The sequence below is a fragment of the Pezoporus flaviventris genome, unplaced genomic scaffold, assembly GCF_033815535.1.
Source record: "Pezoporus flaviventris isolate CSIRO_AGI_PZ_B2104156 unplaced genomic scaffold, CSIRO_AGI_Pfla_v1 ptg000002l, whole genome shotgun sequence".
Lineage (NCBI taxonomy): Eukaryota > Metazoa > Chordata > Aves > Psittaciformes > Psittacidae > Pezoporus > Pezoporus flaviventris.
In genome coordinates, this window is record NW_026892550.1 from 81123195 (window position 1) to 81149727 (window position 26533).

General features: G+C 40.6%; 1 protein-coding gene across 2 annotated transcripts in view; it reads left to right on the forward strand.

Moving 5' to 3' along the window:
• Positions 1 to 26533, forward strand: part of RERG (RAS like estrogen regulated growth inhibitor) — a 108262-nt gene that overhangs the window by 68510 nt on the left and 13219 nt on the right. For both annotated transcript variants that reach the window (XM_061444669.1, XM_061444670.1), the window contains exon 3: positions 22364 to 22420. In XM_061444669.1, coding sequence (XP_061300653.1) covers positions 22364 to 22420 — 57 coding nt within the window. The remainder of the gene's footprint in view (positions 1 to 22363; positions 22421 to 26533) is intronic.

The following is a 26533-nucleotide window of genomic DNA, read 5'->3' on the forward strand; positions in this document are numbered from 1 at the left end:
GAAGTTTGGAAGAAAAGTACTCTAATTACCTTTTAGTATCTGGTATGATTCTACATTTGAGTTTTCAGATCGTACACGTTATTAAGATGCCCGTGAGACTAGGATTGTCAGCAATGAGGAATGAACTAATGAACCCAGCTTCTCAGCAGGGGAACCCTGTCATTGTCTAAGCTCTTTCAGCTCTGTTGCATAAAGCTCTAGCAGAATCTTCAGCCTTCCCGTGTACTTCAGCCACCTGGATAGCAATCATATTAAATATATATTTTCTCGGGCATCTTTGTAGCTCATAGCTTAAAGAACCAAGAGTCATCTTGGAACTTAGTGACCATTTAATTGTATGCTCTCCTATTCTATGTTATCCATATGCAGAAATATGAAGAGTGCATGTGACTCCAGTTGCTAAAAATATGTATAACTAAATGTATATCAGAAAGATATATAAGTAAATTTTAAGGTAATACAGAAAAAGATACTTGCAACTTCTAGATAGATCATTGCAGGCACTGAATTAGGAACCAACCATTTATTTTTTCCCCACCTGCCCTCTGAATTTTTGGCATACCCTTGCTGTCATACGCTTTGCATTGCTTGTTGTTTTAAGTTCATGCTAATGCTAAAAGAGAGTAATTTGATGGCAGATTGAAGGACCATTTAATCTAATCAATGCTTGCTTTGAACTTCTGCAATGCTACGAAAGCTTGTCAAATTAGTGTGTTTACATAGCGCAGCTGCTGTTCATGAGCCTGCACATTGTACATTATTTAGTGCTGCATGTAGGTACCAGCAGGGCTCAGAACTGTGGTTGCATGTGCAGAAATGTCTTGATGCTTTGTTGTAACCTGTCTCTGGCTGCACAAGTAATACCGGAATCTTGAGAGAACTTTCAGTACTTTTCTCTTGGTCTCATTCAAAACCAACAAGAACAGAAGCGCATGAAAAAGCAGTGGGAAAAGTAAGTTAACTGAACTATATCAAACTTCAAAATAAGTGCTGAGCAATTTCAGTTTACAGAGAAGCTTCAAGTAACAGAAATGAATAAACAGATTAATTTGGATGAAATCAGGATGGTATTCAAAGTATAACTGAGCATTGTTTTTCCTCACAGAATTATACTTAATGCAATATACTTTATATTTTATGGAAAAAATATAGGCAATAAAGTCTTAACTATACAGAAAAATTACAGCCTACAAAGGAAAACATCATACAGTAGTGTTACCTGATGGAATCCAGACTAGAGATTTCTTTCTACGTCATTACTGCAGGGTGGATCTCAGCAAGTTATGCTATATCTATGTACCTTGGTTTTATCATAATGAGGTAAAAGATGTTCTTCTAGTGAATAAGTCATCTTGTGGAACTGTGGGTGAAAACAGAATTATGTAAGAACTAATACAAAATATTTATATTAACTTGCTTATATAGCTCTAAACATCACATGGATAGAATCATAGAATAGTTAGGGTTGGAAAGGACCTTAAGATCATCAAGTTCCAATCCCTGTGCCACAGGCAGGGACTCCTCACACTAAACATGCAAGTGTGTAATTGTGAAGCATTAAATGGAAAACATGAAAGATCAGCTGCTCATCATCAATAGATTAGCAGGACTGGCAAAATATTTTGAAGGCTGTTAGGTACATGTGCAGGATTTAGGAACCCCAAATTTAGCTCATGTGACGTCAATGTAATAGCTGAAGGAAGGTAACATCATATGACTGTAAAGAACAGCAGCGTGTGCTTGGGTTTTGTCAATGAAAGTTTGTAGTAATGTAGAACGAATGTAACAAAAATCTTAAGTATAAAAGCTGTTTCAATACCTGAAACATAAATACATCTATGCTAGGCTTTCTTTTATTAATCATATGGCATGCTTTAGGCAAAATGGGTATAGTGGAGGAAATGGGAGAATAAGCAACAAAAAAAGACCAGGGCTCAGTGGATCAACATGTAACCAAAAAAGTTAAAGGATATGAATAATCAGGAAGGCAGCAATACTGGGAAAACCTAAAGCTATTACTTAGGTTTCATTCTTGCAAAAAATTTATAAAGAACACACATCAAGATTGTATTTCTTTTAGAATATTCTTAATACTGTTAACTATAGAACAAACACCCCTACTTTTCCTGTGGAAACCATGTAAAAGAATGAAAAGCAAATATGCAAGTAAACAGTGTTTATTCACTTAAATAACCAGTGCTTATTCAATTACTGTTTTGCACAAACAAGCAGAGTGTTTTAATATCAGTTTGTAAACATCTCCTTACCCAAAATGCATGCTTAGTTGAACATCATCTACATGCAAGTTGGTTGAAAATAAGCACATGCAAAAAAACAGGCCAAAATTCAAGGGAAAAAGCCCTTAAAAGCACAGTAAGATGGGGTGGAAAAAGGATGAAGAAAAGGAAGGAAACAAAAGTAATTGTTCAAACTTTTTACTTGATAAACAATGTCAGAAAACTGTTGACCACAGAAAACCAAAAAATATCTACTCATCTTGTATAAACTCGGTTGTGGATTGTCAAATGGAAGCTTTTAAAAAAGGCTGTTGGCCAAGAAGGGGAGAAACGGAAGTCCCAGCTGTAATAGATTGACTCCTTTTCCTCTGGAAGCAGTGGCATGAGAACTTCTCTCAAAACTTTTCCATTTCTGTGGCTGTTGCAGTGCAGACCATCTGCCTCAAAGCTGAATTAGGAGCACTGAGGGGACTGGAGATGTCGAGAACTTACAGTGTTTTCATTCAGGTGTTTGCATGAGGAAGGAAAGAATCTATTTGGGGAAAGAAGGGGTGCCACAGCTGACAGAGTATCTCCTTTCCCTCCTGCCGGGGAGCTTTCAGCCTGCCAGGGAACTCAGGGAGGAGAAAAGGGCAGTAATTACCTTCAGCTGCCTCCCCTCCTATGCCGAGAGAGATGCTTACAATGCAGATCGCTGGGCTCAGTCCTACAAAGATTAAAATAGAATTTTCTTTTCAAATACAAAGATTACTAGCTTTGATGAATAAGCCATACAAACTGTAGATCCTAGTTAGGTGTTCCCCTCTGCAGATCCACTTCCTTCCTCACTGGGACAGTTAGATCATGGGTGAAACTGAGGACATGCACCCTTTACTCAAACATCTGACTCTTCGTAAGCCAGTTTTCAGGTTTCAGAATTTTTCTACCTCAACTGATACTGCTTGACCAACCATTCAGCTTTTCTATTAGGGTAAGCCAAGGATAAAGAATTTCTAAGGTATGATGCAGTTCCTTAAATAAGGACAAATTATCTGACTTGTTTTTTGCAGCTTCCTTTCAGATACACTTTTCCCTTACTCTGACCTCTCTCCTGAAGTGCTATACCCCCAGAAGCTGCTGCAACCCTACATGATGCCAGGTGCTCAAAACCCAAGGGGAAGCTGACCTTGAAAATGTCCTTTATCATCTGGCTGGGGCCTTGCTGCTGGGGCCAGCTAGCTGCTCTGTTGGAGGATGCTGCAGGGTAGAGATTGTCCCACAGCTCAATAGGCAGTATCTCATGGGAAGAATCCAGGCTCTTCCTTCCAATCAACCTTGTTTTGAAAATCTGAATGTTATTAGATTCTGTAAGACCTGACCTTTAAAAGTCAGGGGTGCAATTAACCAATCTGGCCAACTCTGTATTAGCAGCTCATGCTAGCTTCTGAGAGGCAGGAACCAGACTGTTCACTTCTGACTAATGTTATTATAGAAGAACAGAAGGTGGACCCAAACAGTCTAATTAAACTGCAGCAGGTCTGCTCAGCAGGCTGTTATGATTGAGTGCAGAGCAGAGATACCATGCAAAGTGTGCTGGAATCATCTAGTTATGTGGCATTTACCCTGCGGAGAAGGACTTGGGGGTGCTGGTGAATGAGAAACTTAACATGAGGCAACAGTGCATGCTTGCAGCCCAGAAAGCCAACTGTATCCTGGGCTGCATCAAAAGGAGCGTGACCAGCAGGTCGAAGGAGATGATCCTGCCCCTCTACTCTGCTCTCCTGAGACCTCACCTGGAGTATTGTGTGCAGGTCTGGTGTCCTCAACATAAAAAGGACATAGAACTGTTGGAACAAGTCCAGAGGAGAGCCACGAGGATGATCAGGGGACTGGAGCACCTCCCGTATGAAGACAGGCTGAGGAAGTTGGGGCTGTTGAGCCTGGAGAAGAGAAGGCTGCGTGGAGACCTCACAGCAACCTTCCAGTATCTGAAGGGGGCCTATAAGGGTGCTGGGAAGGGACTCTTCATTAGGGACTGTAGTGACAGGACAAGGGGTAACGGGTTAAAACTTAAACAGGGGAAGTTTAGGTTGGATATAAGGAAGAAGTTCTTTCCTGTCAGGGTGGTGAGGCACTGGAATGGGTTGCCCAGGGAAGTTGTGAATACTCCATCCCTGGAGGTGTTCAAGGCCAGGTTGGACAGAGCCTTGTGTGTCATGGTTTAGTGTGGTGTCTCTGTCCATGGCAGGGGGATTGGAACTAGATGATCTTAAGGTCCTTTCCAACCCTAACTATTTTATGATTCTATTATTCTGTAGCCATTTTCGTGTTGATTTGTTGGTAGTAGCCTGTCATCCAGCTGGTAAAAGAAAGGGCAGGTATCCAGAGAAATGGGGATCCTCCACTTCCAGTGCTGTGGCCTGGACACCTCTATACTAACTTGAATCTGACCTTGGTGTAGGTGAAGACTCAGTCTCTGGAGCCTCTGGGCAGTGCTAAAAGGTCACTCCCCTCTCTCCCTATCCCATCTACTTTAAATATGGACTTATATGGCAAAACAGAAATACTGCAGAAAGGTGAATCTTGCAGATCCATTAGGCTCCTTTTCTAGGATGTCAGTTGGCTTGAATTGTGGACTGCATTTGTCTGTGTCTGTGTTTGCTGTCCTTTCCATTGGCGGTATACTGTCATTTTTTTTGCTTCTTTCTCTCTTTTTATCCTGCTCACAATGAATTGCCTCTGGTTCCATGCAGCCCTTTTCTGTTAACAGAAGACTTCAGACTTAAGATAAACTACTTTTTACTTAGATAAAATGGGTCAAGTCTGAATTTGACTTTTATTTAGGCTGGTAACCTACGCACTCTGCAGTACAAACACAGGTCAAACCTGTTTTGGCCTTTGTTTCTCTCATTTCTTACTCAGAGAAGCAGACAAGTTTTCTTAACAGTTCACTGTGGAAGAACCACAGGCTCTCTGTTTACTTACAGAGAGCATTGGGCTGTACCTAAGCTTCCTACAGTATGCCAAAATGACCAACACTCATGGAACCCAAACATCCTTAACATTATTAAAAGAATGTGTGTGATGGAAAAAGGCAGGAAGAGTATTCTTAAGCATAGGCATTAGGTCCCTGCAGCTCTTTACCCAAGGGACAGAAATGAGCTGCTCCAGATTGTAATCCAATGCAGAATCCTAGTTTACCAACTAGAAAAATACCTTGGAGAAGTTAGTCTTGCAAAGCTAAAATCAGCTGTTGTGAATAGATCCATAACACATTTTAGGTCTTAGCCTAAGCCTTCAGGTTTTCTTCTGTTCAGCTGATTATGCAAGTGAGAAACTGTATGTTTCGTGTCTTCATGTCTGTTAAGATTGGTGCAAGAGCTTGGGCACTGCTTTGTTTAGGTTTAAAAACCTAATGCAAAATCATTTTAAGCTTCCTACTGATTTCTCAGCTAAGCCTCTTTATTCCCCCCCTACTTGTTTTTCTGTATTTGAGTATTGTTGGTAGAATTTGCAGCTGAAAAATAGTCTAAGACTTGCAGAAAAACATTGTTAGCATGGTTATTTCTGAGGAAACAAAAAATCTTAACACTTTTGTATTTGCTCCTGATTTATGTCTGTGGTTTTTCACTTCTACTTTTCTGTCCCGTATGCCATAGTATTGTTCATCTAGTTCCATATTAAAGCACAAAACTTCCAATTATTTTAAAATAGAAACTGTAGGAAGAATTAGATATATTGCTGATATAATCTATAATGAAAGTCTAAACTGGCATAGGTCAGTAGTCGGGGTTGTACGTATTCCTGGAAGTAATGAAAATGACAGAAATTGCAAATTAAACAAAGATTGAGGGCCAAAATGTTTAACATGAGTATGTCCCTAGAGCTGCAAATCAGTGCCAGGATATGGTGCTTCTGGAAAATCTAATTAATGCATTTTAAATGCCTTTTAAAGATTTCACAGTCTTTTAAGTTGGGATTTTTGACAACCATAGACCAAATGATATTATAGGTATTTGTTCAGATTGGGCTTCTAGGGGCAAATATACATCATGATATTACAGAGCAGTGGAAAAAAACGTTTTGCCAGGATTAGGTGGAAAAGACCCATGTGTCATCAGCTATGCAGCCATGCACCAAGCTGATGGAGTGACTAGTTACTTGTTAACCTTTTATGATGCACTTTTTATGATACTTGCATTTTCCTGATCGAAAGAAGGAAAAAATGCATACTTGCTGCAATTCAAGTCTTACTGGAAAGAAGCATAAGAAGGTTTATCTACTACGTAATCTTTTCAAGTGGAATTAAAGTGAATTTAATTTGTCTTAAATCATAGGCTTGTCCTCTGCATGTGTAAATCACAACTTACTTGCCTGTATTTGAGAATCAAGACTCACACATATACTGAAGTCTCACAACTGGTGGGAAATGTGGCTGATGCTATTTGACTGAGTACTCGCAAAGACAGGGTATGGGAATATTAGTGCTAAGAACTAGTTCAAACCAGTGTTAGCAGAAAAGTTACCACTTTGTTGTTGTTTTAAGGTCCTACTAGTGAAAAAAAAAGAAAAAATCCTTCCTATAAGGGCAGGAGAAAACAGAGTGATCAAGCAGAAGGGTGGGAAACCTGCCATGAAATTTTACCTAAATTTGAAGTATTTCAGGTTTTCTTTCAGATAATGGAAGAGGGGCATTGGAGGAGCAATAGCCTAAAACGGCAGCATTTTAATGAAAAAAGTTCCATTCAAATCCCTACCAACAAGGGCAATGATAGTTGTAACAATACTCATTTTTCTCTACATAATTCCCATACTTCCCTTATATAAATTTAACTACCCTGCCTGTCCTCCTGTCAGGCCTATTACTGTATTAAGCCAGCATTTCTGGCATGACCCATTTGGCACACAACCCTGCGATACATCTTTGGATTCATTAGCTGGCTGTTGTGGTTCACAGCCCATCCATCTGCCCTTTGTTAGGCGCTCTGGTCGCAGCTAGTGGGAAGCTGGCAGAATTCTGGTGGAGCAAGAATTTAGCTTAAGCCTCCTTGTTTCCATCTATTGCAAGCCCGGATATTTCAGCCCTAACTTCTTTCTTGTAGGGGTGGGGCTGCTGCTGGTATCAATTTGAGAACATTACTTACCACACGTAAACAACTCCTGGGGGCATGAGCTTCAGCCTACAGAAAGCGAGGCAAAGCTGTTGATGACTTCAGTGGGTTATGCCTCAGGCTCCATTCAAAGAAGGAGGAATTCTGTACAAAAGTCATCCCAGAAATATATGGCTATGGCAGGCCATAGAGCAATGGCAGGGCACTTCACAGCTGTTGAACAATTTAACAGCCCAATCGAAAACAGCCTCCTGATGCATGTTACTCTAGGAATAATTCCAGTGGCATGTGAGTTTTCTGCCCTTTTATTGTCAGCTTTTTTTTCCAGGAATGTTTTTATTAGCCAGTGCTTTCCATCACAGTGGCTTATCTGACAATAGGTTGCAATGAGCCTGCTGCTTCTCTGCTTTCCCAAACACACAGTCCTGGCCTTATCTCCAGTATCAATGAGTGATGTAACTTTAAATGTTGTACTTTATCTAATTACAATGAGAGTATGCCCCTTTTCTAAGCAGACTATGCTGATTCCTTTAGAGTAGTGAATTATTCATCTTTTCTTCCCACTTCTCATGGCTTTTTTTTTTTTGGGGGGGGGGGGGGGGGGCTAAACCCTGAAGAATGGGAGGGGAGGGAATTCAGAGAATGGGGAAGAATAACAAAATTCCTCATCCAGCTGATAACAGTGGGGAGACCAGGAATTGCTGCTTTGATTGCTCATCCTCTAGGACACCAAGTAGGGCAGATAGAGTAACTAAGTCTGCCTGGAGCAGGAGCGTGACAGAACAATGCTGCTGGGGGCAGGAGCAAAAGCACTGTGGTTTTTATTGCCCCCCTGGGCCTCCATGTCACTGGGGCTCCATCACGTCTGCCCCAGGTGGATGAGCAGGAGGTGCCACAGCTCAGGTGATCTGCATCTAAACAGCAAGGCCACAGGGCAGGACAATACCTGTAAGTGGAGCTTAAAAATGTGTATATTCTTGTATATAAAACCAAAGGGGATCAGACTACTTTAAAAATAACCCTTTCTCTTATAAGAAAGGTAAGCAAAGCTCTCAGCTTTGGCTGAACTCAGCTGGAGCTGAAGAATTCATCCTACTCTGCAGCAGGTCATTTCTGAGACCGCAAGACTCATTTTTACCTCCTGGGGAGGCTATGTCAGGGTCCATCAGGAAAGTTAAAAATGCCAGCTAAATTTGCCTTCTATTTTAAAAGCAGTCAGGAACCAGTGGTTATAGGCTATTCTTCCTCTCTGTTAATAGCTCACTGAAAATGCAGCTTCTAACAAGCAAGCTAGGGACCAGGTCGGGAAGCTAGGGATCAGGTTAGGAAAGCAAAGGCCCAGTTAAACTTGGCTAGAGGTATTAAAGATAACAGGAAGGGATTCTACAGGTACATAGCAAATAAAAAACAGACTAGGGAGAATGTAGGCCCCCTCAGGAAGCTCTCAGGAAAACTGGCTACACAGGATTTGGAGAAGGCTGAGGTTCTGAATGACTTCTTTGCCTCAGTCTTCACTGGCAAAGGCTCTGACCAAACCACCCAAGCCTTGGAAGGCAGACGCAGGGACTGTGAGAATGAAGACCTTGAGCCCACTGTAGGAGAGGATCTGGTCTGAGACCATCTTAAAAATCTGAATGTGCACAAGTCCATGGGTCCTGATGAGATCCATCTGCGGGTCCTGAAGGAGCTGGCAAATGAAGTTGCGAAGCCGCTGGCCATCATATTTGAGAAATCATGGCGGTCAGGTGAAGTTCCCGACGACTGGAAAAAGGGAAATATAACCCCCATTTTCAAGAAGGGGAAAATGGATGACCCAGGGAATTACAGACCAGTCAGTCTCACCTCTGTGCCTGGCAAAATCTTGGAGCAGATTCTCCTGGAAGGCATGCTAAGGCACATGAAAATCAACAAGGTGCTTGGTTCCTAAATTAGAGAGACATCAATTTGATGGATGGACCACTCGGTGGATAAAGAACTGGCTGGATGGCCACACACAAAGAGTTGTGGTCAATGGCTCAATGTCCAGTTGGAGACCAGTAACGAGTGGTGTCCCTCAGGGATCGGTGTTGGGACCGGTCTTATTCAACATCTTTGTCGCTGACATGGACAGTGGGATTGAGTGTGCCCTCAGCAAGTTTGCCAATGACACCAAGCTGTGTGGTTTGGTTGATACCCTGGAGGGAAGGAATGCCATCCAGAGGGACCTCGACACACTTGTGAGGTGGGCTGATGCCAACCTCATGAAGTTTAACCATGCCAAATGCAAGGTCCTACACCTGGGTCAGAGTAATCCCAGGCACAGGTACAGGTTGGGCAGAGAAGAGATTCAGAGCAGCCCTGTGGAGAAGGACTTGGGGGTGTTGGTAGATGAGAAAATGAACATGAGCCGGCTTCAGTGTGCGCTTGCAGCCCAGAAAGCCAACTGTATCCTGGGCTGCATCAAAAGGAGCATGACCAGCAGGTCGAAGGAGGTGATCCTGCCCCACTACTCTGCTCTTGTGAGACCTCACTTGGAGTATTGTGTGCAGTTCTGGTGTCCTCAACATAAAAAGGACGTGGAGCTGTTGGAGCAAGTCCAGAGGAGGGCCACGAGGATGATCAGGGGACTGGAGCACCTCCCGTGTGAAGACCGGCTGAGGAAGTTGGGGCTGTTGAGCCTGGAGAAGAGAAGGCTGCGTGGAGACCTCATAGCAGCCTTCCAGTATTTGAAGGGGGCCTATAGGGATGCTGGGGAGGGACTCTTCATTAGGGACTGTAGTGATAGGACAAGGGGTAATGGGTTAAAACTTAAACAGGGGAAGTTTAGGTTGGATATAAGAAGGAAATTCTTTCCTGTTAGTGTGGTGAGGCACTGGAATGGGTTGCCCAGGGAGGTTGTGAATGCTCCATCCCTGGCAGTGTTCAAGACCAGGTTGGACGAGGCCTTGGGTGATATGATTCAGCGTAAGGTGTCCCTGCCCACGGCAGGGGGATTGGAACTAGATGATCTTAAGGTCCTTTCCAACCCTAATTATTCTATGATTCTATGAAAATGAATGCTTTCCTTAAAGGTACCTCTGTGAAAGCATTGTTTCAGCATCTTAAGTAAAAAGAACTATTTATACTTCCAAAACACTTCTGCTTTGTCAGCATCAGCCTATCTGCAGCGATGATCCGTGTGTCATGCCGGCAATATCATTACACGCAGGTTCCAGATGAACTGAGGAGTGTGCAAAGAAACTAAAGACTAAATTTTTCAAAAGCTGCTCAGGGGCTGACAGAGGAAGATAGGTTGCAAAAGGGCATCTTTAGAGACCCAACACCATTCAAATACTGTTGGGCATTACGCTGACTACTTCTCTACCATGCCGGGCACATTAATAGCTTTGAAGATGTACTTGCCCATTATGCTTAGGCAATAAAGCCAAACAAAAAGCGTGGTGAAGCAAAGAATGTAAACCACGTCTCAGACCCACTCCCCAGCCACTGCATCAGCCTTCATTATGAGCAATTGGAGGTTTTCTTACTTGTCAAACTGTAGATTCCCAGGGCTGTGTTTCCTCATGGCTCATGTGATGTCATCGTGAATGGTTAAGCAAACACAGATTGCTGCAGTCAGTATGCAGCGCTCTACAGGGCAGTAACAGGAAAAATAAATGTATATTCTTTTATTCAAATGCTGGCAGAGAAAGTGGAATTGTTTATATTTTCTCTGCTTACTCTAAAAAGATCATGAGGTGAAACTGAGGAAGTGTTCTTAAAAAAAGCATTAAAAGAAAAACTCAGTGATGAGAGGTTTATCACGCTGGCCTGAGAAAATAATAGAAGCTAATATCATCATAATTGCAAACTTCCTTAGTCCTGAAGGATCTCTGAGCCCTTGACACTGTTGTCCACTGTGGTGGAATCTACCTACCAATCCTCAGGATGGAGAAGAGGATCCTAGCAGGGAAAGATGACGGAATACACTTGCAAAACTACCGTGGGATCTTTAGCATCCCCTAGAACAAACAGGAATTTGGTGTTTGCAACCTCATGTAAAAGGAATGAAGAAAACCCATCACTAAGGTCACTTCAAGCTGAATGAGATAATGACTAAAACAGTCCTGAATACAAGACTTGTTATCTTTCCTATCTGTAGTTTCTATGGACATGAAAATCTTACATAGATAGCACCTCAGGTTTTTGGGGTATAATTCATTATTCAGCATGAATAAATATATCAGATCTTCCTCTTAATATAGACTTTTAACTAAGTATAGCTAATTAGCTAGCTAGAACCAGAAGAACATTTTCTGTAGCTATTGCACCCTGGGGAGGCAGGGCCAGGTCTCCTGGCAGCTGTGATGAACATCATAAACTTAGCTATGTTAATCCTTCAAGTTTCAGACTTGAGATAAGTCAGAGGTTTTACAACATCCATTATCTACTACCGTGTCTTTTGTTTGAAGACATATGATGTTTATTAGCTGAATGCCCTTAAGCATTGAAAATGAAAGCAGAAATTTACCATTTAAATTTAGATCATGCTTTCCCCCTGCCACACACATACATAATTTTAAAGTTTACTCTGAACAGTTCCCAGGATTGTGTGTCCAGATTCCTAGCAGAAGGCTAATAATAACCCCTACGTTATTATAGGCACCAAATGAGTGTTTATAAAACTGTAGTTGCAGCCAGAGACAGGAGATGATAGTAGTTTATCAAAACTATCAATTAATTTAAATTCATTTAATGCTGTCATGAGTACTGGGAACCAAGTATATCACTACCGTAGCATAATACTAGCTGGACCACTTAGCAGTGTTAATCTTTGCCCATTGTTACATGCCACAGCTCTGACAGGAAATCATTATTTCCAGGTTCTGTGACGAATTAATCTTCCTGCTGACAGTGGTTGTATGGAGTGAGCTGTGATCTGAGATCAGGCAGATCACCGGTTAGGCTTGATTTAAACAGGCTTTGGTCACTAGTGATTTAGGAAAAACAGTTCTTCACCCACACCTGCTCTTCCAGCCTGCTCCACAAGAGAAAATGGGTGATGCTGCAGGAGATGCTACCAGATATCATTAGGTGGCTACCAGTCCTACCTCTCTTAGGGTCATTTTTTTGCCTCTGGAAATGAACGTCTCTACAACATGTTCAAAAACTCAAAAATTCAGACTGAGTTTTCTTCAGCTAATCATTTATCTTACTTTGCTACGCACATCTTTGTACTGTGAGAAAGAAACGTGGTCCACAGCATTTATTTTATGTTTTATTTCAGTTGTTGATTGCAACCTTTCTATTCACTTTTCCTGTTCTTCAGTACCACAAACCCTACTGTGGAAATGATACCTTTGTCTCTTGAAGAGCTTCTCTGCTCCTGCTTCGGCATCTCTTAACTCTCCCTGTGTAATGGCAAAGCTGTTTGCCATAAAATTATTGGTGGTACCCCTTTCCATGAGGTACTGGAGGCAACTGGAAGATGATACACTATGTTGCTAGTAGCTAGTCACACAAGCCTCAAAACCATTGTGGTATATGTCACTGTCTGATGTATCTGTTCTTACATGCCTTTCTTCATTCATTCTTCTGGGAACTTCTCCAGGTGTCTGGTTCAGGTACTTGGCAATGAGCCTGTCAGAAAGAAAACTATTCTTTATCTGCCTTTAAAATTCCAAGTAGGCAAAGGAGCTGTGATGCAAAATCAGCTAATAGCACAGTTTGAAAACCATGGGTTTCTGTAAGTATTATAGTGTGCACTGTATTAAAAAGCTGTAACATTTATCAATGCTTACATCATCAGGCTCATAAAAAAAGAGGATTGTGAAAACTCCATGAGTCAGTTTTCGATGTATTTTGTTGCTCTAATTCTTCATTTCCCTGTGACACAGAGACCTTACAGGCATGAAACTATTGAGCGATTTCTGGCTTATCAATCTGTAGTGCTGATATGAACTGCTGGTGTCCATCTAAGCTGCTTTGTCAAGTAAATTACATAGGACATACGATCTTTCATTATTTTCCCATATATTTGGATATAGGGGAAAATCCAGCTGGATTGTAATCACAATGTAAAGTTTTTCCAGGTTATTTGACACTTCTGTGGAGCCAAACCCAGAAATCCAAGGTGTGCACATAAAAGAAATCAAGTATATAGCAGAAAAAGCCAGGGAACAACTTGTTTTTCATCTGACGCGAGCTGTAGTCTCATCTGATAAAGTATACATGGTCTTAAAATAAGATGAGAAAATTACTACAGTCAGGCTGAGGAGAAGAGAGTGATAGATCATCTGTTCAGACTCAGACCCAGAGAAACAGCCAGTGCTGTCTACCAAAATGAAACAGAAACAGCATCCTTTTACATCACTGGGTTTGTTTCTGAGGCAAATGAGAGAAGAAGGTACACTTTATGCCATTTCTGGTTACCATTTATGGTGATGTATACACACTTGGTGAAAGAGTACACAGCAAGGCACTTTCACAAAGGTACTTTTTGACATCGTGAAGGTTACAAACACAGGCAGGGATCTAGCATTAATGCTAGTGGCCTTGCTTACAGGAGGGCCTGATAAAATCCTGTTCTTAAGCACTTAGAGTTACACTAAGTCTTCAGCCTACCAGCAAAAGAGTATGTTGCGCCTTTCCAGAGTGGGTTTATCAGACCAGCACATCCCACATGAAACATGATGTCTTTTGCTCCTGACAATAACAGCAGCCAGTAGGATGGTAAAACACAAGCCAGCCCCCAAAACTGTCAAGCGCTATCACCAGGATGAGGCAAATTGGCTTGCTGAGCTCCTTACCAGTAAGGATTTATGGCCAGGATGCTGTCACAGAACAGCTGGGCCTTGTAGACCAGTCCCTAACCCAGTCCACAGTTTCACACAGAACTGGCTTTTCACTTTGTTGGAAAAGTTTGTTCATCCCCTTTGGGCATGAGACAGTGCTCCCTCGCCTACTCCCTGGGAAAGGGGTCCACAGGTCTCCCAGGACATGCAGACTTTCTCTAATAAGGCAACATCAGGTCTCTCCTCTTTCTTCCAGTTCTTCCCATTTATCTCTTGCCTTCTGAGCATGGGAAGGGAGAGCTAGAGCAGGGATCAGAGCAAGAGATCCTTTAAGGAGAGCCTTAAAAAGCAAGCAAACTAAAAAAGCAACCCATATCCAAACAAAACCAAGAAAACCTACAACAAAATGAGTAATAATAATTAAAAAAAATAATAATCCCCAAACAAACAAAACAGCAACAAAAATCCCCACTCCTGAACTGCCACTGCTTCCTTCTGTGTTCATGTTTGTTCTTTCCTTTGCACTGGCAGGAGATGAGGCAGCAGCTCCACACTGTCCTACGAGCAGCTGAAGGCATCTCCAAAACAGCCAGCCAGCCCTTCCTTTCAGGAGTGCCAGTCAAATAACTCACACTGACTGTGCCTTGAGGCAGAGCGAAATCAATTTTGAACCCTTTTGGTACATACAGATCAGCTGAAGCCGAGTAGCTGGTGGGTGCTACAGTCAAGAAAGTGCATCTTTGCCATCTCTGCAAAAGTGACATCTGGTTAAAAAAAAATCACAGTTTAGTCCCACGCATTTCTCCAGTGCAATACAAAATAACATTGCAATGAACAAAGGAACAACATGGAAGCTAGTAAGGTTGGGTTTGTTTTTCTTTTAAATCTGCATTTCCTAAATGACAAGTCTGTTGAAAACAAATAGTGAGCTGTTCAGGCATTTCCTTTGAAAAAGAAATCCAAAAAACTAGCTTCCTTCCAAAAAATGCCCTTCTGTTCAAACTGCATTTTCTAACAAAAATCCATACATTCAAAAATGCTTTGACAATAACCAGAAGATCATTCTGACATCTAAAGCATTATAGAATTCTCTCCTTAATTTCCTTACTTTCTTTTTCCATTTTAAAGATGACAGATTTGACCAAGAAAGTGGGATGTTTTCTAAAGCCAACACTAGGAGAAATTAAAGGAAAAAAAAATACAGAAAAATTACATCCCCCTGAAAATTTTGTCATCTTGCCATTTTCTTAATAAAGTGCTGGAGTTTTAAATTAAAAAAAAAAAAAACAAAAAAAAAAAAGAAACAAAAAAAAAACCAAAAACAAAAAAAAACCCCACAACTTTCCAGCCCTTCTTTTCTCTGATTTTTTTTTCCTCAAATAAATCAAACTTTTTTACTTTTTCACTTTGAGATGGGGGGTGAGGTTTATGTCAAAGTTTTACACTGAGAATCCTATCCTACTGTGCCCAGCATCTTTCAAAACAGCATGCAAATTCAAACCTTACCTGTGTCAATCATCTAGCAAAGCAATAGTTAACTGTGTGACTTTATTCGTTAAGACTTGCTCTACAGCCTGATCACAAAGATACTCTGTCTCAGACACGCAAACATCTGGAGGTGTTACCATTAGCTGTGTTTTGGAAAACCATATGTGTTAGGAATAGCACACCGGAAAGTTTAGTCTTTGCACAAGGGCGACATAACATGTTATACAATGAAGTCAAGAGAGGAGAAATAGTAGAAGTACAGATTTTATACACTACGTTCCTAAAAATGATCAAAACCATTAGACACACCAGTCTGATCATTTATCTTTTGTATGAGAGGAGCCTTGTGAAATAAACAACCTTATAGTGGAACAATATATTATGGAATGGGATAATGCAATATAAATTAAGCCTCCTGCTTGTATTCCATATGCAGCAACCGTTGTAGAAAAAAAACAACAAAAACCAAAACCAAACCAAAACAAACAAACAAAAAAAGGCCTCCAGCACTGAAGGCAATGAACAGAACTTTGCTGCAAGAATCATCCCCTTCAGTGGCAATGGGACGAATCACTACTATACTAATGCTATGTGCATTTTGTGAAATTCACAGTAGACTATACCAGATGAAAATACAGAGAGGTTTATTGTAAGATCACCATGCCAGAAGCAAGGCAAGAAACACTTCCTGCTATTAACATTAGGATGTAGTTGTAATCAAAGGTCTTGACAAATGACTCCTGTATTTCCCGTATTCAGTACTGAATAAGGAAAGTGGCCTTTGTTCCGCTAGCATGCCTGTGCCAAAATTGCTTTCTCCCCAGTGTCTGAGTAGTGGCAAATTTTGCCTCTAACACTGGGGCCAGACATCTCCGTCATTGAAGGGAGGTACTGACAATTCCTTAACATTGGACCCAGTTCTGATGTATTTGACATCTAATTGAACAGCTTACTGAATTAGCATCTGAAGCAGTCCTTGGAGTCTTGTTATGTGCATATTTAGTGTATAAAATATTATTTACTGTAAAGATAAATCCAATATACAGTGCTAAATTTTTTCATTTGAAAGTATGCTAATGTTTTCAAAGTACTTACACATGGAATGTTGCTTTAGTTCATGATCCAGCTGCAGGGATTAAGACAGAGATCTGAGACAGGATTCCAGTCCCTTTCTAACAGACATTTGAACCATTTTTGATGTTCAGATTTGGGTCCACAGAACCCACATCATTATCACTGAAGAAAAGAGGTTTACATTACACTAAGCAATATAACCCCCTGAAAGGCAAGAGCAGCAGGTTTCACATAGCTGTTCAATCCTAGTCTATATATGTTACAGTATATCTATATGTATGTCATTATATACATCCTGCTAGAGAGTACACATACTTATAGTAAGAAGTATATATACTTTTGACATTTATATGTAACAGATATTTATATATGAAAGTATATATACATTTTATATTTATATCATCAGTCAGTGGAGGACCTCACTGCCTACAGAAGAAAAAAAAGCCATACAAGCATAGGCAGTAATTTCTCTGACCAGTTCACTGCTTAAAACTGTGATTAAAATATGCACAAAATATGGGGAGGTTGAAGCAGCAAGGCAGTGTAAACCATACCATTTTCGTACTTGGTATGGTTCTTCCTTTCCTTTCCCCTCATTGATATTTTTTTTCTCCATTAAACTTACCTTCCAGTTTACTAAAAGCATGCTACATCTCAACATCAAAAGTGACCACAGTGAACAAACCAGGAGAGGAGGGAAAGCAGAGAAATCCTCCTGCTGATGTCTTTCTTACCACTCAAATCCCTACATCACTGAATTGCCAGAGATACTGCCAAAACAGAGTCAAAACAGACACACAGATTCAAAGCCAGAAGTAATGACCGCATATTTCACATACATGATGTACCAGGACAAGAAAAGGACTCAACATTCTAAGTTCATACTTTTTCACACACAGAGACATCCCGAAATGACCTGTGTTTTCAGGAGCAAGTTAATTTCTTTATTGTAGGGCCTTTAAAACTAATCGTAACTTCCCAAAGCTGAACACAGAACTGTGTAGGGAGGCAGCACACCACATGCCAGAATCGTGTGGCACTGCTGTCCTTCAGGCTGGAGCTTGCCACATGCTGAAATTCCAGTATATGAGGTGTCTCCAGAGGTTAAATGGGGGTTGAACTCTTTAAAACAAAAATCATACATTTTAAAGTAATTAAATACTACATTTGATGAAGTGCCTTTTGATCATTATAACCTCTGATTTTAACCACTCTGACATCTCCTGCCAAGTATGGTTTTCTGATGTGACACATCATCATGGCACCAGGAATGGACTTGTTGATAAGTTAAATAATGGGACTACTTTCAGACCATTTTTGTAGCTGAAAATTCTCATGGCATAAAAAAGTCATCATACAGTTATTTCACTGTGGAGAGCTGGTATTTTTCTTAGGATAACTTTGAACTCTGTAGCTTTTGGGGAAGGGGGATGTTTTCCAAATAAAACCCTGCTTCCATTCTTCCCCTTTCTTCCATAGCTGGAATGATAACAAATTAATGAAGATATGTATCCAGGCAGATTTTAAACTTAGCCAGAGCATGTTACAAAATATGTTACAAAATCAAAACAAAGATCTTTAGCAAGATACAAAACACCACCAGAAAACCCCCCAAACAAACCAACAATGTACCAAAAGATACAGACTGAGGTTTTTAAAGCTGGGTAAGGGACTTAGCCACAGAAGTCCAAAAGTAATTGATTGTGTGGTTGATAATCTCAGTTTATCTGCCAAGTTAATTCCTGATAGAACTTCATTGTCTTCAGTGGAGTACCACTGGAAAAGTATTTGACAGCTAGTCATATATACTCTCAAAGAACAACTTCTAAGGCAGAAGGTTTAAACACGAGTGAATGAAAGTCCTGGGCCAAGTTCTACCCTAATTTAAACCCTGTACAAAAACAGCTGACTTGGGAGCAAGGGTGTAAAGAAAGAGACGTGAGTCTGTTCTTTGTTTGTTGGGACATTACATCAATTCCCTTAGGTAATGGTCATGTCTCTGAAAAACACAGTGGTAATCCAAATTACAGTTTGTTGGAGAGTCTTTCCTTCTAAGTCTGCAAGTTCTTGTATTTCACAAGCAGTAAGTGTTCAGGGAAGAGCCTGGACTAGTCTCAGTGGAGGACCGTGAAGTTCACTCCTGTTAGGTATGGCATCGATCTGAATCTTGCCTGCTTTGAGATGAATTTCATCTTTTTTTGTGGATAAGTACTGGGAATGGTCATTTTAATTGGAGCATTGGAATTAGTCACCTAATTTAATCAGAAAATAATGTGTTTCAGACATTCTCAACCTCAATGTTATTTTGAATCAAACCTCAGCATTTGGATTTTTTTTTTTTTTAGCGTGTTATTTTTGGCTTATTATTAGTATTAGAGTTAAGCATGTCTAAATAAGGCTGAACCTAAATAAGGTTCAAGCAGGGTGCACATACCTTTGCTAAGGTGAGAAGGAAGTAATGCCCATATCAACTCTTTTCTATGCAGCATTGCTGAGGACATGGGAAAGTTTTATTGCTTTACCCAAAGCATTGCTTATGCCAGTGGCTGAAATCTGAGTGCTACAGCCCTAAGTGCAGTGAAATCCTGATGTGTCCTTACTTTTGATTCTGCTGCTGGCAGAAGTTACTTCAGTAAAAAGTGAGGTAATCTGTCATAAAGTGAGCTCCATGTAAACAAAATGTCTCCACAGTAACACGCCTGCTCTGGGGAATCACTGCTAGGGCAGGAGGTGTGAGCCAGCAAACTGGTCTCTGGACTGACAGCCCAACCACTTGGATGCCCTTCCCAGCTCTCCTCTCATTGACTATTTTCAGTAAAATCAGACAACAGAGTCTCAACTGGGGGTTAGGGGCCCATCTGCTAAACACCCCTAATGCAGCAAAAATGAAGACGTTTCCCATTCAACATAGTTTGCAGTAGTTATAAACAGGAGAAACACTGCATCAAGAGCATCTCACATTCCTCATCCGTGAAAGGCAGCTGCTAATCTTCAATGCGCAGAATTGAAAGCTCCATAGGGTGTGCTGTGACCATTGCCATGACGGAGAGCAGGGGTATTTTGAGGAAATCGCCCATGCTGATTCCCAGAAGCTGGGAGGCTGAGCAGAGCCAGCCATGCAAGAGCAGAGCTCTGCATGGCACCAAGTTGTGTGCCCCCAAAATTGGCAGAGAGCACATGGAAGCTGATGCTTTCCCACTCACCTAGGGGGCTGGGCTGAAGTGGCATTTTCTTCCCTTCACAGGGCCCAAGCAAGCTGTATGCAAATGCTTTGTTACCTGTAGTGCCTAGTGAGTGACTTGCTGGGCTTGCTGTGCTCCCTGTTGAGACCTGCCAATGAGGGAGACTAATTGCCATCTGGCCCTGTGCATGGCAGCTGCCTCCCACCCTTCCTTGCCTTTCTTCAGCTCCCTCCTCCATATGTGATTATACCTGCGTATGTGATTATATATCTGTATGTGATTATAATATATCTCCCTGCTGGAGATTAATACAACCTACTTTTTCTCTCCTCACCAGAGCTTACATCTATGGTCTCTAATTTTTCACCCCTGCAGCATGAAACGTACCATTTCATTCTGTGTACATAGGTGAACTTCTCTTCTGCCAGCCTCACTTCAACAGCTGCAGTCCAGTTCCACCTTTCTTTTTTATTGCTTGTCACCTTCTCACCTCCTTCATTTGGGCTACCTCCAAAATCAGCTCTTTTCCCTCTTTTCCTTCAGAGCTGGTACTCTTTTTATCACCTGTCTCAGACATTAGTACTTGAGAGACTTTCTTCCAGTTCCATTTGTCATTTCCTCCTTTCCATCAATTTCTGTCTGCAAGGGAAAGGTTATCACAACAAAGTGAACCATACTGAAATATTAAAATAGCTGGCCAGGATGCCCCACTCTTCTGCCCTTTCTCTTTCTTCATTAACTACTCCAGGTCCAGGCACAGGCTTAGGCACTGCAATACAGATAGCACATCACTGCTTCTTCATAGTATGACTGTGGAAGAAGAAAAAGATGATAGTAAGGAGTCTTCTGAAAACATGTCAGGAGAAGTATTTTACAGGAATTCGAGAATCTATTATTGCAATTAGAGTCATGACCAAGCTCCCAAACTTTCGAAGCATCAAGATGTTTAAACTATTCTATCTGAAATAAATTCTGGGGAAGAAGTCCTGCTGCAGAAATCATCATGAATGGAAAGTAAGCTACATGGATCTTCTTGTAGTATAATGGCATCCAAATTAGGACTATGGGTTAAAAAGTTACTTTGGCTAAGAATTGCCTCATTCAGTCTAAGGGCCAAGGAGACAGTTTCTGCAAAGGCTAAAAAAAAAAATAAAAAAATAAAAAAATAAATAAAAAGTAGGACTTCCTAAAGAAAATAGAAACGTTAAATAACACTGATTTGAAATTGCTTCTTGTGTGATGATCTCATTTCCTTTGGATCAGCTTCTTTTTACCCCTCCAAGTGTGAGGTATACTTAAAACTTCCTGAAAAATAATGTTCTGATTGCATTTTAAAAATAGGTTCCAATTAAGCAAAGCTTGCTTAATTATATTTAGTCTGTAAACTGCTGCCTTGTTCTACTCTTAGGCACAGAAATCTGTGATGTGAGATATTCACACACCTTTCATTTTGAGGAGGATCAGAACTGGGTTTACTGTCAGCTGTAGAGCTGACAAGGAAAATTTTTCATATAGCTGAAATCTCTGCAGTCATAGCTAGTGCAGGGATATCTCTAGCTCCATTTTGGAAATGCAGAAAGGATTATGAATAGTTGGCAGTGGTGAACACTTTGTTTACACCCCTAGAAATTCAAGTCACTGCTGAGTTCTAAATTGGAACATAATCAATATCCTGACAAAACCTACATAGACTGTTTTTAAAGGGACTGGAGGGATAGAAAAGAATAAATATAAGAACATAAGTAGCAAGATTTTAGACCATAAAGTGCAAATGAGAACTAAAAAACTCAAAAAAACTAAAGCTTTATTTCTGCTTCTGCACATTCATTAATAGCGTTTGTGGACTGTTGATTTAAAATATTATAGCTGATTGCTTCAAGTGACAAGTAGGCAACAATTTATCTTCCACATTTTGCAAGGAAGGCGTGCAAAATACAGAAGGAAGCTATTTAGCCTATTATATGGTTACTTTAAGGTTTAAAATCTGAAAGGGAAGTTTGAGAATTAAATTATTTTGAACAACCTCTAGGTTTGAAGATTCAAAGCATCCTAGTTCAAAAACTTTCAACACTTTTTCCATTGGTTATGGGAAATCTAAAGATTCCAAAGTAGCGGGTTGTTGGTTTGATTTTTGTGTGTGGGCTTGTTTTAGGTTTTTTCACCCACTGGAAATTGGGTTGTTTTGGCTTTTTAGTAGTAGAAGGTATTTTGACCAAATAAAAAACCCAAAGTGGAAAATTGTTAGAGACTACCATCAAAAACCTCACAGTATACTTTTCCTGCATTGTTACATGCATAGATGATAAATCCTGTAAAGAGCTTTGGATTTTCTTCATTTTGTTTCCCCCCTCCAAAAGTGTGAAGTGGGGCACAAACAGAGAAAATGACCCAACTGCCACAATAAGTGATGATGAATTCTGTTCACAGCTCAGGGGAGCTGCTACGTGCCCATTGACACAGAAAAGTTTGCTAGGAAAGCTTGAAAACCCAGATGAGTTGATGGCTTGTGCATCTCACCTGGAATGTTTCTGTTCCTCCAGCTCTTGTTGTACGCTTCCTGACCAAACGGTTCATCTGGGAGTATGACCCGACACTAGGTAGGTTGCATTTTATTCTGTACACGTCGTATGCTGTATATAATAGTGTAGCTGAAGTAATGGAAAGTCATAGAGTTAAAATTCCAAGCCTCATTCAACCTTTAAATTTGCTGTAAAAAGCTTCTCTATGGTCATTTAAAGCTGGAACAAATTATTACCCAAGATGGGAGAATAGAGAAGCAGTACGATACTCAGACAAAAGCAAAATTAATATATGAGGCATATTTCTGCCCCCACATAAATCAGTGGGAATTTTGCCTTTAAAAGCAACTGCACTATTTCACTCTGAAAATTATTGGGTGTGCGATCAGTTATTTGCTTTTGGATAACCCAGACATTAGGTACTGGAGAATAAGGTGGGTGGGATACAGATCTCAAAAATTCAAGGGGGAAGAAGGGAGGGCAAAAAGTATGTATTTAAAGTCAGCCTACCTACACTTAGATAAGGTTTTTGTCCTCACTTTCAAACATAGATTGCATCTCACTTTTTGGGTGACCAGATAAACACATCAGTCATTCAAAGAGCATGCACATATCTCCTCTACTGCTCCTCCTTAGCTCTGTTGGGTCTGGCACTTCTAATAAGCTGGCACAGTTACCTCAAAAAAACATGTCGAACAAGTGCTCTGAAATAGTGGCCTTGCTTGAAAAGTTGGGCCAAAGTCAGATTTCATAGTATTTCCTAAGTTAATATGTATTTGAATGGTCTGCACCAGAGAAAATTTGGCCCAAGAAGTCCAAGATGAGGCACTCACTTCTTAGAAGGCAACTTCATTGCCTCAGGACTAAGTGATTCACACATGAAATAAGGGTCTAGTAAACTTCCTTTTCTCCAACAGTCTGTTGCCATCTCCTTCCTAATCTTTCTTTGGAGGTTCAAATACAGATCATACAGTTAAATACATATTTCTTTGTTAAGGTTCTGTCTCTAAGAGTGCTCACTAAAGATACAGACTATGCTTTACACTTGCACAGCAGAAACAAAGGTGAAAGTTTAATGCACTTTGTCGCAAGCCAGGCAGCCCATTCAGCAAAGCAGACTATCCAGTATCATACTAAGTATTTTCATCTGGTAAGATAAGGAAGTGACAGACATCAAAAATCTCATCTTGGGAAAATAATTCTCAGAACAGTCTGAACTCAAATAAATTCTTTTATCTGCTAATACCAACATACTCATCAGTGAATAATATGTCACCTGCTTTGTACTGCACAGCGGGATGTTTGGTATAATGTTCTGTTAGCATTATTAGTACTTCACATCTCATATCAGTACTTCATCTTCACATCACTAATATATCATTTTAAGAACTTGACAATAGAAGAGGTATATGAAGTGTTTTGTGCCAGTATAGTCCCAAGTTCATTAATTTCTTACAGGAACACTGTATGAAAAAGTGTCCTTGTTGCTTTGTTTAAGCACACAAAGCAAGTTATTAGCAAGCTGCAAGATTTATATATATATTTTTTTTTTTTTCCCCATTATGAAGGCTCTGGGCCCTTTTTGGTGTACAAGACTTGACATTTATTTCTGGTTTACAAATTAATACAATTGCTGATTTACCATGCTCCTGAGGATTCTAATAGTCTTCTGTTTGCAACATGGAAAGCCTTCATGCAGACAACAGTCCTACCTCAATAAAACAGAAATTAGATCTCTTCTGACTTACTGAATTCTACATTCACATTCAGTTTAGTGGATAACAGCTTAAATTAAGTATTACAGTCATCGTGAACTTACTTAAGTGCTTTGGGAAACTCAAAGCCTGATAAACTATTGGGAATAAGTTCTTTCTTAATCACAGTAATCTCTGCTGGAAGCTGCCTACCAGAGATTGGGTTTTATAAAGTATTTTTTATTATTATTATTTTCAAAACTAGGGATCACAACAGGATTCAAAGGAGGTGTTAACAAAAAAAAAAAAGGGAAAGAAAATCTCCTGAAATTGTAACCACTGTTGAGGTCTTCAGAGTCAGAAAGGGACTGTACCTTCAAAAGCTGTAAGAAACAGTGCTTGAAAGAATGTGTTTCTGCCTTTATTGTCATCATCCTGTGGTGATGTGGTGTCCAGTCACCTATAAGCACCACCAAGCTGAATTTCCTGAGAAGTTTTAGCATAACAGATTAATTTCTTCTTAACAGTCGTGGACTGGCAGTTGGATGGAAAGAGTGATACCTACATATTCCACCAACATAGAAAGTTTAAGTTGCATCAATGAGGCCTATTTGCCCTACAGGGAGAATAAGCAGCTTTGTTGAGTAATTTTGAAAGGACAGGAGTAAAACAGATGCAAACTATCCAGCTACTAAGCAAGAGGAGGTTTTGCCAAAAAATCACTGGGCCTGTGGCAAAAATGTCATATTTATAGTTTATTTCTTATGTTTTCAACCACCCAGTAGCTCTCTGATGCAAGGAATCCCCAGATAATTCCTGGGTTTAGGAAAGTTTTCACTAAGCTGTGCAAGGCCTGATGGAAGCTCAACATTACCCTAAACTAAGCATCAGGGTAAAAAACCTTGTCCACTTTCAGTTTAAGGGTGGCACATTTTAACTGGAAAGGAAAAAAAAACACACTTTATAAATATTCTTTACTACTCCAACCTGCCAGAAGAAAATGAAGGACCATATTTTTAGCAGCATCTGGATATACTGCTATATCTCCAGGAGCCAAATTACAAACCACAAAGTAACATTTTCTGCTGGGAGGAGCACTAATCTTGCAAGCTTTGGCATATGGGGCTGCTGCTGAAGTCAGGGCTTTGCAGCTCTGCCACTTCAGTGCACGATGCTGAATTTGTGCAAGCACCGGCCAGACAGCTGCATCTTCACAAAAAGTGAAGAACACTGTGCTGCTTATTTTACTGTTCTCAGCCAAGGGGTAACAACTACAGCAAAGGTCATTTTCTGGGGAGCCTTGACTTCTCCATCATTTCTGTTGATCTGGCAAGTCACTGTCACCATCTTGGCGTGTTTTCTCTGTTTGGCTGTTTGGTTGTTTGAAAAAGCTAAGTGGTTACCTGCCATTATCAAGGTGACTGACTTTCTACTTTCCATATTTATCTATAATGAACCACACAATTATTTCATTCATATGTGCGCAGCAGACTTGGAGGTCCAGCAAAATGTATAAATAGGCTGGAACTGCACACTGGAAAAATACATGCAGTTTTTGTAAATATACAAATTCAGCATTAATCTAGTCTTCTTTAGCTCATTAAATATGTACTGAGAAGGGGGATTGGGTTACCACATGGATTTCACCAAAATTAGTTAATGTTTATATGTTTTTAAATAGAACGCGACTTGGAAATTAATAAGCAAATTCAGTGTGATGTTTGGAGGCCTGAGAACACTTGGTCTAGTTAGGGTACCACTTAAGCCACAGCCTAAAAGCACTTCACAAACATAAGCGTCTACAGGATATTTAATATAGAACTGGAAATCTGTGCTGTATTTCAGTTTGGCTCTATTAAGAGATTTATAGAAGCAGCAAGAAAACAAGCATTCCTATGTTCAGTTTCAGCAACGCTTGCTGGAAGCAGGATGGCAGCAGGCTGACAGTTTGCTTGCCACCAAGGTGGCTTGGCTTGGGGAGAGCTTGCAGCCTGCAGCCTCAGGGCTTAACCACCTTACTGCTGCCAGAAAACCGTAAGCGTGTAAACGGTAATACCTTCCAGCAAGCACTGTCTCACAGATGGACCTACTCTAAGGGGATGAGTTTCAGGGTAGAGGTGCAAAGAAAGACCTTTATTTGGCCACCTGCCCTCTGTGGGTGAAAGCCTGAACACAAGACTCCCATGGACCTCAGTGACCCAGGGCTTTACACCACGATTTTCAAGGCTGCTGTGAATAGTTGCTCTCCTCAGTGCCAGCAAATAGTAGTAACAGTCTGGATCTAGCAATTTCCCCCATGAGCTAGTGGCAGTGTCCAGAATTTAGGGTGCCTTCACGTGACCTCAGAGATGGAGAGATATTGTGATTTTCCATCAAACAGGTGATACTCAATTGGTTTTAAAATTGGAGATGCTCAATCACACTAAGTCAGCAAGGGAACTGGTAAATCTATTGAGGACTAAGCCCAAAGAGTCATCACAGCAGTAGACAGACAGCG